Source organism: Eschrichtius robustus, chromosome 4 (genome assembly GCF_028021215.1).
Source record: "Eschrichtius robustus isolate mEscRob2 chromosome 4, mEscRob2.pri, whole genome shotgun sequence".
In the NCBI taxonomy this organism is placed as follows: domain Eukaryota; kingdom Metazoa; phylum Chordata; class Mammalia; order Artiodactyla; family Eschrichtiidae; genus Eschrichtius; species Eschrichtius robustus.
Genome location: NC_090827.1, coordinates 59,863,577 through 59,876,161, shown reverse-complemented (window position 1 = coordinate 59,876,161; position 12,585 = coordinate 59,863,577). Strand labels below are relative to the sequence as shown.

The 12,585-nt window shown below is 37.5% G+C and overlaps 2 protein-coding genes across 3 annotated transcripts in view; one reads left to right on the top strand and one right to left on the bottom strand.

The window, feature by feature from the left end:
• Positions 1-5,216, top strand: part of ART3 (ADP-ribosyltransferase 3 (inactive)) — a 35,700-nt gene extending 30,484 nt beyond the window's left edge. The window contains exons 7-12 of one of the 2 annotated variants that reach the window (XM_068542143.1): positions 53-85; positions 714-746; positions 2,064-2,096; positions 2,931-2,933; positions 3,409-3,435; positions 5,074-5,216. In XM_068542143.1, coding sequence (XP_068398244.1) covers positions 53-85; positions 714-746; positions 2,064-2,096; positions 2,931-2,933; positions 3,409-3,435; positions 5,074-5,216 — 272 coding nt within the window. The remainder of the gene's footprint in view (positions 1-52; positions 86-713; positions 747-2,063; positions 2,097-2,930; positions 2,934-3,408; positions 3,436-5,073) is intronic. The other variant, XM_068542144.1, reaches the window with a different exon arrangement.
• A 2,305-nt stretch (positions 5,217-7,521) lies between these two features.
• The window catches only part of NUP54 (nucleoporin 54), a 29,854-nt gene continuing 24,790 nt past the window's right edge, over positions 7,522-12,585 (bottom strand). Inside the window, exons 10-12 of the mRNA XM_068542142.1 lie at positions 10,984-11,103; positions 10,311-10,421; positions 7,522-8,168 (exon numbers count right to left, since the gene is read on the bottom strand). Coding sequence (XP_068398243.1) covers positions 8,040-8,168; positions 10,311-10,421; positions 10,984-11,103 — 360 coding nt within the window. The 3' untranslated portion in view covers positions 7,522-8,039. The remainder of the gene's footprint in view (positions 8,169-10,310; positions 10,422-10,983; positions 11,104-12,585) is intronic.

Here is a 12,585-nt window from a genome sequence, read left to right as displayed (position 1 = left end):
AACATTGCAAGATAGTCGATTAACACTAACCAATATTCATTTCTGTCTTCAGGTATGAAGAGCCAAGAAGCCACCCAAATACCTGGTAAGACAGCTTTATTTACTTTCTTGGCCAAAGTATGAGAAGAGAAGGATCCCCCCGTGTATTAAAGAGAATATGAAGAGTCATGAGATTATTATTCATTAATATTTCCCTTACAGCTGCCTGTCAGTCATTCTACAAAGATTTAGCTGGGGAAGAGAGTAGAAAAGTACCTTTCCTCCCTAGTGTTCAAGCCTTCCTGGAGCAGGAAAGTTAGCTCTGCTGGGGGCATGGCTGAAGGCAAGGCTGCTGGGACCTGGATGCATGCAGCCCAGCCTTAGATTCTATAGCTAAAGGTACTCAATAGAAACTTCAACTTCATGCAAAAGCTAACTGCTAGCTTTGGCTAATAACATCTCAGCATCTAGGATCTCCAGGTAACTAAGCATAGTACTCTCCTGGCATAGAGGCAGCCTTAATGAGGCACCATGGCAGAAGTCTCCTCTGAATTTGGCATGGATTTGCACAGTGAGGGTTCATGTAGCCAGAACTTTCAAGTAAAAAGCCAGAAACTACAGTGCCGTGGGACCTTTGGTGCTTGTATCTCGTGAGTTCATGAAACAAGAAGGAGTTTGGAAAGTGTACTCACAGGAACAAACTGCAAGTCACTGAAAATTTCTTTCTCATTTAGGAATGAAAACTCCAGAACCTTTTTCACTACCTGGTAAGCGATGTTAGGCATGCTGGAGAGGAAGCTGCCAATCTGGGGAGTATAGATATAATTGTCACCATTAGATACGCAAGGAAGGCTAAGTACTTTGCACAGCAAGATCACGTGAGTGAGTGAAGGACCCAGGTCTCTTACCTTATGGCCAAGCACCTGTTTCTTAAAACTTGTGGTTCCTCTAGTGTTTTTCCAGTATATTTATCATGACACATTTAACCTACCTTCAAGATATAACCATGAAAGCAGGTATTTAAAAAGTATGAGGCTGTTGCTGAGGGCGGGGCCTTGAGTTTCTGTGGCCAGAGAAACTGAACAGTGTGACTCCTGTCAAGTCAAAAGGGCCTCAGAACTCACGCTTACAGGGGAGGAAAAAAATGAAAAGGCCCTCAAACTTAATTTTTTTCCTGAGACAAGGAGAAGTTAAAAAAAAAAAAGTGGACATTGTCTAATATTTTACCAGAGAGCTATGGACAGTAATAACACTTCTCTAGGCCTCAGAATTGTCATCTTTCAAAGGGGGCTAACACATGTCATGTTACCTTGCAGGGATATCTGTAAGGACTATAAAAACACAAAATCTCAGGGTGCAAACCCCTATCTGATGGTTCAGTCCTGCTTCCGAGTTCATGTAGTGTTTTGGAAATAATTTGTGTTAGGTTTTGTTATTATGGAATGATCATCTGTTAAGGAAATTAGATTGTTGGCATCTGCGAAATGACATCCATCCACACAGTACTGAGCTTTGCCTCGCATTGCTGCCTTTGGATATTGTGTGCTGTGTACAGAAACAGCCATTCCCAGTTCATGATCTAAAGCACTGACAGACCCAGAGAGAGAGGTTCCGGCAATACTTTTATATTCACCCAGATTTGAACTGTTGGACTTATTTGGCCGTGACTTTGAAGTGAACCTCTAATGAGGCTGATGACACACTTTGTGTGTCTACATCTCTTCAGCTTGCTGGAGCTGAGTTTGCACAGTACTCTCGCTGGCACCTTACTAGGCGCCCCGGTTGCCTGAAAGGCAGCTGCGGAGCAGCATGTGGAGGATGGACACGGTCTGTGTGGACAGACAGACCCAGCTTCATGAAGTCTCTCCTCTGCCATTTTCCTCCGGCTAACTTTGTGTAGAGGTAACTTTATTTCACTTTTCTGCACCTCTGCTCCCACATCTGTAAAATGAAGAAAATTTCTGTCTTGCAAGACTGATTAAAATCCTAATGAGATAAAAGTACTGGCAAAATGAATGGTGCCTTAAAATAGTAGTAAATGGTAGACGCCTTTATTATTATCTGAAAATCTTTTTTTCATTTAGGAATAAAAATGTTACAACCGGGTGAAAAACCTGGTAATAAATTCTTTACTGGGGGTGGGGCACCATGGGGTTCTGAGTCCTTTACCATAATCGTTCAGTTAGCTCCATCTTAAGGGGGATGGGGAGGGGACACTTGAGCTGTACAGCTTCTGACACCCCAGGCTGCAAGTCAGAGGGGGAAATGTTGAGAACTCCTTTCAGTGTGTGCAGCAGACTGCTATTATGGCTGCCCGGGTCAGGCAGAGAAAAAGGCAGTTGACGTGAAACTGGGACAGTTGGCTTCCCGCTGCGCCTGTCTATTCCGGAATGGGACAGGAGGCTTCCCAGGGTGCGCAGGCTGCCGTGAGAGAATCTGTAGTCACAGGAATAGCATCATCAAAGAGGTGTGTGTGAGACCCGTACAGTGTGGGACCATCCATTCTGCGCTCCTTAACTACACTCTCCATGTCCTCCAACAAATAGGCCACTCAGTTTTGCTGGGACTGTTTTGTATCGTGCCCTCTCCTAGAAAGCTGTGTGTACTGCAGGCTTTTTAAAAAGTGGTGTCAAAACATTTACACAGGATCTCATAGAATCCAATAAAAGAAATATTGTTATCACCGTTTCAGAGATGGAAACATGGAATATAGGAAGTTAAGGGACCTGTCAAAGGCTAGAATGAGACAGTCAAGACCCAAACTTTTCAAGTTTTATTCATTTTCTGTCACATGACACTTGTCTTCCAGCTAGATGTAGTTCTAGAAAATACTCCTCTAACCTGGGATCCTAGAACTGGCATTTGGCTTCACAGCTGTCAGAATATGGCAATATTGTAATATTTCAAGGTTAACACACTTGGAGTTAGAATAGCATAGTAAGTAAGAGCAGAGGGTTTGAAAGCAGGCATTGCTACCACTGATTACCTCTGTGATTTTATGCAAGTTTTGGGGAACCTCTGTATAATATGGGTAACTCTACTACCTACTAGGAGTGTAACAAGTAAAGGTAATAATGTACATAAAGCATTTGGTCAATGCGTGACACACAGTAAGCATTCAATAAATGATTAGTGTTATGGTTGTGCTTGGGAATCTGAGTTCAATATGTAGAAAAAAGACTTTTCTGTAAACAAAGTTTAACCTTTCTTTTAATGGAAACACACACATGGTAAAAAATTTCAAAGCATGCAAATGTGTAAACACTGAACCCTTCCCCCAGTCCCACCTATACCTCTAAAAGTAGTGCCCTGCCCCTCAGTCCCACACGCAGAGATAACCAAGTTTGCTTAATCATTTAATCAGATTTTTCTCTTTGGGATAAATCTGTGTACAATGCAGTCAACTCAAAATCTGTTTATATTTTAAAGACAAAAGTCAAGATATCGACAGTCCTAGTAAGAAATATCTCATTTCCTTAGTTGATAAATATCTGTTTCTGCAATATAGAAAAACTGAGAAATTTATTTTCTCTTAATAAACGGAACAAAATCTCGAGTTTAAAGCATCATAACAGAATATAATGTCATATCCAAATGCTTGTATGTGCAAATGGGGGGGGGGTCAACTTGATTTTGCTTCTTAAGCACTCATTTTCAACTGTGTATATAGACTGTACTTTTTCGAGCAATGGTTCTCAACCCTGCAACCCAATTCTCTCTTTTTAGAACAAATATTTTATAAAGGTATCCTGAAATAAGATTCATAAATAAGTCCCACTTGCACCATAAAAAAATCAATATAATGTCCTAACTATATAACAAAATTATATACATTTCAATATGTAAATGCCTAGAAGACGTCATGAAGTAGTCAGATTGTATTTACTTACACAGAGAAATCTGGATTTAAGAGAGGACTGGAAGCTATTCTATGCAAATATAAGAAAATGAAAGTGAAGAAATACCATGGGCACTAGAAGCCAATATTTATTAAAACTATCCAAAACTATTTTGCTTATATGTAAAACTTAGGTTCTGGGTTTGAGCATTATAAATAGGTTTTTAACATATATATATGTCTAGCAGTGCATTTGAAATTTATGTGCAAGTGGGTCGATTTTTCCTTGTGCAAGACTGTCGAGAGCACTGCAGGATACTAGCCCTCTACTTCCACCCCAGTGCTGTGACAATCAAAAATATACCCTGACAAATTTCCGAACTGCCTTAGGGGGCAATACAGCCCCCTTGAGAACCACTGCTCTCTAGTAACAGACTAATGCATGAGTGCATCTGCTTGTCCATTTCCCCCACCTGTATACATATAACTGCACGTTTATAATTATAGCAAGTAAATTTATGAGTTGAAGGTTTTTATAACATTTACTAGCTATTTCTTTTGGTTTCACTTATGTGAGTGGTGATCCCATTTGGATATTTCCAATCAGTCTTCCCTTGTACAGTCTAAACCAAAACACAGCCAGAAGTCAGATATCTGAGTTAAGGGCAGTGTGAAACAGACCATCCTGAGATGGCTGGACTCCACTGTCCCTCTCTCCACTAGTTCAGGTGAAAGGGAAGCAGTTTTCTCCAGAGCAGTGTTTTATGTATAGAGGGAAAAAAATTTTTTTTATCAGCTTGCAGGGCTGTTTAAAAAATGCAATTTTTTTTTACACTGTAACATATTTTACACTGTAAAATATTACACTGTATATTGGTAGAATATGCATATGAAATATACTATCTCGAAATAGAAAAGACACAGAATTAAACTTTATCTTGCATATACAGAAAACGAAAATTTTAAATTGCCAAGAAATTCTAGAGAACTTGAACAAAAAATTACCTTGTCTACAAAGATAATAAAAAGCCTGTGAAATCCTAGATAAAACCTAGATCAGCACACCCTGATGATATATATGAAAATATAGCCCCATATCTGTAATGAACTATATCTAAAGTTGTCCTGGTTAGAATTACTTCATGTAAGTTTCTAACTCAACCTGAATGTTCACATATTCAGGATATACGGTGTAGGTGGATGAAACTTGATACTAAAAATAACATATGTCAATGACTATGTGTTCTCATTAACAGCTCCAGCTCCAGCTCCAGCTCCAGTTCCAGGTCCCAAAACCCATACCTCTGCATCTTCTGGCAAAATGCTCCTTCCACCGTTTGGGACGTTCATCATCTTAATCAGTGTTTCTGCTATAAATCTCTGTCGCTCTGTAGTCTGATACATTCTTTTTAATTTTTTTTTTTGGGGGGGGGGCGTGCTGATTTATTTATTTATTAGACTCGAGTGCTTTAGTACAGAACGGTACAGAGATGTTTGTGCTTCAGTACTTTCAAACACTGAGATTCTGATAATTTCAAGGTAAGCAAGTTTCAAGACAGACTAGCTTTTTGATACATTCTTTATGACTTGAAATATGCTACAGGCATCCCACAGAAATCATCAAAAGGAATGATGTATTTTTCACTTGTTGGCCAAAGTCATTTGATAAAATGAGAATTACATATTAATATAATTAGCAAATTCAGGTAGCTGACCCAGATGTCATAGAATTCATTTTTCACTTATTTCTATATTAATCTTACGATTGCAAAAAACTGTACACTTTTGATTTAATTCAATAAAAGACTAAAATTATTAGCTATAATTTCAGTAGAATTGCTAGATATTAAAATGTCAGTAATGCTAGTGGTTAACATGAATTTAATTCCTAGTTAGAATTTAAAGGTGTTCTACTTATCTTTAAAGGATCAAACTTTGACTTCAAATAGTGTATTCTTTCAATCTCTTCATTTTCCTTCTATATATGAACACCTTATATTTTTATAACCACAACAGTTTACCAAGTATTATTTCACATACGTAGTCCCTAACTTGAACCTCATGTTAACCCAGGAAGGCAGACAGTACTGAATGAATATGTGGGCTCAATAAGCAAGGGAAATGAGTACAGTACAGTAGTCTTTTCCCCCAGGTATTGTGCTGGTTGAATAGTAATTGATTTAGGCATGGGCTTTGGTAACTGGCACTTGTTTACACTGCCAGTGTTTCAAAAAAGGACTTAAGGCCCCTTTCAGAGATTCAGAAAAACTACATGAAATCTAAACTAGGTGTTTGTTAGGGGTTCAGTGTGCTTTAATTCTACCATTTACCTCTCTTCATGTTCAGAATTTTGAGTGGACTTACTTACCACAAGAACCATTAGCCAGTTCACAGAACGTCTATAAATTGTGCTGGAGAACACAACTTAGTCCAGAGGCCAAAGTTGGTCTTTTCTTCTCATTTCCTCCCAAATCTAGAACTTGGTTATCAGTTGCTTGGAACACAGCTCAGGTACAGACCAAGTCCAGTTATCTAACCAGCTACATGAACAAGGACCACAGGCCTTGCCTTAAACGTGTAGTCACCAGCAGGATCAAAACTTGGGAGGCTAACTGGGCCTGTCTTTAAAAGGCAGACCCCCGAGCCCTATCTAGGGCTTGTGAAATTAGAAACCTAACAATATGAGAGGACGAGAAATGACAGGCTAGAGAAGTAAGCATGGTATGTATGATTAGCCATCTGTCCAACAGAGAATGTGGCTCAATGAGTAACAACAGTTCTCATCTATTAGATCACCAGCTCTTCCTACAGTAAGAGGGTGTGCACAGGGCGAATGTGCTCTTCCACATTTGGCTACATGGATGAGAAAGATGAGCGGTGTTATAAGAAACAAACAGCCCCGTGAGCCTTGTTTGTGTCTCCTACACAACCGTTAGCTAGCTGGTCTGCATCGTGACAGATTCCTTCAGTGGGCTCTCAGAGCGAGGCCTCTGGATAATACCGTGCACCACACTCCTCGCCATCCTCATAATACACACGGTGGCACGGTTCATCGGGCTGTTTCTTTTAACACCTCTCATCATAAGACAAAGCATTACGCAGAAATGCAGAGTTAAAGCATTCCAAGAGGGGCCAACATGATGCAGCCCAGGTGTGCAGTTTGTAGTCAGAAAAATTGTTTAAAATTATCTAGTTGTTAAAGAAAGAATCACTATTGCACATTATCAATCATGTCTAATTCAGATTTTCCGGTGTTTTCAGGTACTAATGATGTATTAGAGAATTCTTTATCCCGGATGATACAGGAAGTAATTTTTATTTGCTGTACCCTAGTCAAAATATATCAGGATTGATATACTTTCCTTAGGAGGGTAAAGTCAGACTTAAGTCCAGGTTAAAACTGAAATTCTTGAGCTGTGATTATGATTTAATATTTGTGTGGACATGAATGGTCATTCTCCCGGAGCCAAATAAACAAAGCACCAGACCGAATTATATAAAAAGTAATTATAATCAAGAATTTATTTATAACTTTTCATCTTTTTTAGAAATAAAGAGGTTTAAAAAAAAGTTGTAAAAATGATAAAATGTAATTTTGTTATATCCTAATTGCTTAGGTGTGTTCTGTAAATTCCAAATAAGTAAAATAATATAAAAATATATTTTCAAATCTTTATAGAATGAAAAGAAAACCACATTAATCATTAAATACTCTTGGATTTTCTTTACTCCTCCCACAGATGAATTCACAAATATAAAAACTGACATACATTTACATTCTGAAGTACAAATCTCCAACAGCCAAGTAATTATACAGTTTGTTATGTGCAAAGTAGACATTTCCTATTTATTTACTTGCTATGGAGAGCAGAATACAGGCTCAATGGAGAATAATCATTAAACACTGATTATTTTTAAGAAGAGTGCTGTTGTAAAAATATACAATAGGAAATATTTTTGGTAATTATGTACTTCTTTTTTAAAGTAATTACAGCTTTTAGATGTAAATCTTTCAAAGGCTATCATCTCTGAAGAGCAGTGAAGTGACAGTTATTTCAGATTTGATGAACAATAATTTGTCAGGAACCTTCTCAAAAACCAAGTCAGGAGAGAGGATTGTTTTCTTTCTTTTCCCCTCCACGTGGTCAGTTCCATTCTTAAGGAAGGCCTGATATAACAAGAAAATGTATTTCACAAACCTTTAACACAAGTTTGTGAACCGTCAACTGAAGACACCACCTCTGATGTGGATGGTTTCATTCAATCCATGTTCTACCAACTTGATATCTTCTAAGTCATCTTTTATGATGCTAATCAAGTGGCTAAGGCCTTCCTGTTGTTGTTTCAAATGCTAGAAGGAATTTAAAAAATATCAATGTATTTATTAAACTGCACGCTACTCACAGGAAAAAGGCTATTTTTCACTATTTTACCAGCAACACAGCACTTAGTGGCTGCTCTCATTATCTGCATATTTAAACATTTGTACTATATCTTTTGCTAACACTTCTAAATACGGTAAAATACTACTGTAAAAAGCAATAAAATCAAATATACAATGAACAATATCTGTAACAGAAATTTTACAAAAGGTGCAGAGTTTTAAAGGTTCCTTTTATCAACCTTTGATAAAAAACAAAGGTATATTAAAACAATGCAAGAAGGTACTCAAATATAGATGACTAGCAAAATAATCATTCTGAAAACTGAGGATTTCCATGTTTTAAAGTACAAAGTATAAACTGATGATAATGGTGATAACTACAATTGCTAGCATTTTAAAGAGTCCTTCCCAGATGTTAAGGCAACTTGAAGAGTTTCATGGGTATTAACTCATTTAAAATCCCTTTGAGCACACACTTTGGGGGTACCATTATTACCTCTTCTCTACAGATAAAGAAACTGAGATACAGGTGATGAGCCATGATGCTTCAATTCCAAAACAAAATACTGCTTTTCATCGTTTTAGGTAGGTGTTTATATTATTCCCAATTTTACTGCATACATAAACTCTTTTATATAGTTCTTTATTCTAACATGCTGGAATCTTTCTCAGTTAATTTTATTGTAAATATGAATATCATCAAGTGTATGTATGCTTTTCGAGAACCCAGGAGCCAAACTAGTTTTTAGTTGCATATAACGGCAATATCCATTCTAAAGCACATAATAAAATCAGATTTGCTGATGACATTTATAACTACCTAACATCCTCAGGTCACACCAACCTGCCACGCCAATTAATCCTACCTCATATGTTCCACAAAGTTTACCATCTTAATATATTTTTTTAGACACAGTTAATGGTTGGATAACTTTTATTAAACCAATCTATATTTATACTAATGAAACGAAGCTAGAGCAGTACGTCCCAACTTCTTCCTTGAAAATGAGCCTTAGACAAGTGGTTGGAGGTTTTGGCTACCCCAGTCTACACCCAGGTCCCCTGAGGGCTGACAGGATCAGTAACTCTACATATTTATAATTGATGTGTGGCATCATATGAGTTGGGAATATGTGACATAGAGCAGTTACTTCTGAAACTTTAACTGTGCATACAAATCACTCTGTGATCTTGAAAAATGCAGCTTCAGGAGGTCTGGCGTACGGCCTGAGCGTCTGCATTTCTAACGACCCCCCCAGGTGCTGCTGCCGCCCACACACAGCAGCAGGGTCTAGGGCACTTCGGTTGTCTGTATTACCCCTGAATTCATCGATTTGGGGGACAGGGGAAGAGAACGATAACCTTTTTTTTGGTGGGAAAATATACATAACATGTCCATTTTAACCATTTTATGTCCAGTCCAGTAGCACTGAGTAAATCATGTTGTGCAACAATCACTACCATCTATCTGTAGAACTTTTTCATCTTCTCAAACTGAAATTCTGTACCCATTAAACACTAGCTCCCCATTCGCCTTCCCCTCAGCCCCTGGCAACTACCATTCTATGGTAGTCTCTATGAATTGGCCTACTCTAGGTACCCCCTATAAGTGGAATCATACAACTTTTGTCCTTTTACACTGGCTTATTTCACATAATGTAGTGTGTGCATGTGAGAATTTCCTTCCTTTTTAAGGCTAATATTCCATTGTATATATACCATATTTTGTTTATTCATCCATCTATGGACACTTGGATTGCTTCCACTTTGGCTACTGTGAATAACGCTTCTATGAACCTGGCTATACAAATAATCTGTTCGAGTCCCTACTTTCAGTTCTTTTAAGTATGCACCCAGAAGCAGAATTGCTGGACTATATTGTAATTCTATGTTTAATATTTTGAGGAACCATTTTTCACAGTGGCTGCATGCACCATTTTTACACTGCCGCTAGCTATGCACAAGGATTCCATTTTCTTCACATCCTCTAAACCCTTGTTATTTTGTTTTGTTTTTGTTTTTGTTTTTTTTTTTTGGATAATAGCCATCCTAATGGATGTGAAGTGGTGAATTCACCTTTTTAAAAGGTGACTCTAGTGCAACACTTACCTGCTTGATTTCTCGTAACAGATCTGCATCTATGTAATATCTTTCTTCAGATTTGACTGCTCCAAAATGATTCTGCATCCTGATTTGGGACATCAGTTCATTCAGTCGGCCCTAAAAATAATACAGAGTTGAGGGACTTCCCTGGTGTCATGGTGGATAGGACTCGGCACTCCCAATGCAGGGGGCCTGGGTTTGATCCCTGGTCAGGGAACTAGATCCCACATGCATGCCACAACTAAGAGTTTGCGTGCCACAACTAAGGAGCCCGCCTGCCACAACTAAGGAGCCAGCAAGCCGCAACTAAGGAGCCCGCCTGCCACAACTAAGACCCGGCACAACCAAATAAAGAAATAAATAAATAAATAAAAATACTGAGTTGCATTACAACTGCTCACAACAGCAACCATTTCTAAAAGAGAATGTTTTATTTTAAAAGGATAGGTGCTACTCTAATTAAAGGTGTCAATTCTCCCTCTGTACATTATTTGAAACACTAATACAAGGCCAAAACATCATGATTAAGAGTCTACTTTAGAAAGGAAGTTTTGATTAAAGAGAACAAATACTTAATAAAAAACAAGTATACAAAATTCCTCTTTTTGAAGACCAAGTAACATTTCTCTGCAGATCCACCTGAAACAAATTCTAGTTTTATGGTCTTATAAGTGCTTACCTTAAACTGAGTAGGGGCATTTAGTTCACACTGAATTGTATCTAGCTGAACTCGCAACTGCTCTTCATCAGCCTGGATGGCATACCCACTCTTCCTCTGAATTTCCTGTTTGATTAGGACCTATACAAAGAAAACCCACCAATAACGATAGAATCATCTCTTTTCAGTTATGCAAGTAATTTTATTACACATCAACTGTTGAAAGAAATTAGCTGAATACACTAACAATAGTTAGAATCATTAACAGTTCAAGATTTGAATTGTGTTTGCCCATTTTTATTAGGCAAGTTACATTAATTTGTTACTTTTAATGACTACATAATTTTCATGCATTATTAATCAATAAACTCAAGTATTCTTATGTTGAGGGGCATATATTTTATTTCTAGTTTTGACACTATGAACAATGCTGTAATAAACATTTTTGTATATGTATCTTTATTTACTGGTATAGACCCCCAGGAATGAGATTGCTGGGTTTAGAAGTGTGTGTGTTCAGTCTTTAGAAGCTGCTAGATTGCTTTCCCAAAGATCCTCCTGATGAGTGTTAAAGAGATCACACAAATTTTTTAAAAAACCTGCATTCCCTTGAATGTGTTTGTTTTTTTTGGCCGCGCCACTTGGCCTGTGGGATCGGCTAGCAGGATCTTAGTTCCCTGACCAGGGATCAAACCTGGGGCCCCTGCAGTGGAAGCGCAGAGTCATAATCACTGGACCACCAGGGAATTCCCCCTTTGAATGTTAAAGGACCGTCTTTTAACGGTTAAGAACTACTTTGCATCTGTTCTTCTGTGAACTGCCTTTACACATTCTTTGCCCGTATTTCACTTGGGGTTTTTTAGGTCAAATTATAGGATCTCTGTATAATACAAACACTACAACTGAAATCAGTGCTGTTTGCAAATTCAAATTTTTCTTTTTCTGAAATCACTTGACTATTGACAAATGGCTTCTGTTACCTTTTACTATACAAAGTTTTCTAATTCTTACATCGTCAATTTTGTTTTACAGTTTCTGGCTTTCTAGCTAAAAGTCTCTCCAGTCCCTAGGCTGTACATGCAGCCTCATTAATTTCTTAGAGTTAAGTCTTTAATACATCTTATTTTTGTATATGGTGTGATACAGTGGTCTAATTTTATTTTCCAGATGGATAGCCAATTACTCTAGCATTACTTATTAAATAAACCTACGGAATTGAAATACCACCTTTGTCATATTAAGATACATGTGCATCTATTTCTGGATTGTCCATTCTTTTCTATGGATCTTTATATCCAATCCTACACCAATCCCATATTGATTTGATTACAAGAGCTTTAAATAGGTTCTAAAATTTGATAAGGCAAGTCCCCTTCACTATCTTTTTTGTTCCCCCCAGAAGCTATTCTCAAAACAGTTATCTTTATTTATGAACTGAAAGATTTTAATCAATTTTTTTTAAAGTTGTAATTCATTTTAAAATTTTATAAAGTAGGTATTGTCTTCTCATCTAAGAATATGGTTTATCTGTCTATTTGTGAAAACCTTAATTCAGATTGTATATTTTCCTCAAATTTATTCCTAAGTATTTTACAGTTTTTTCATAATAGTGAATGAAATATT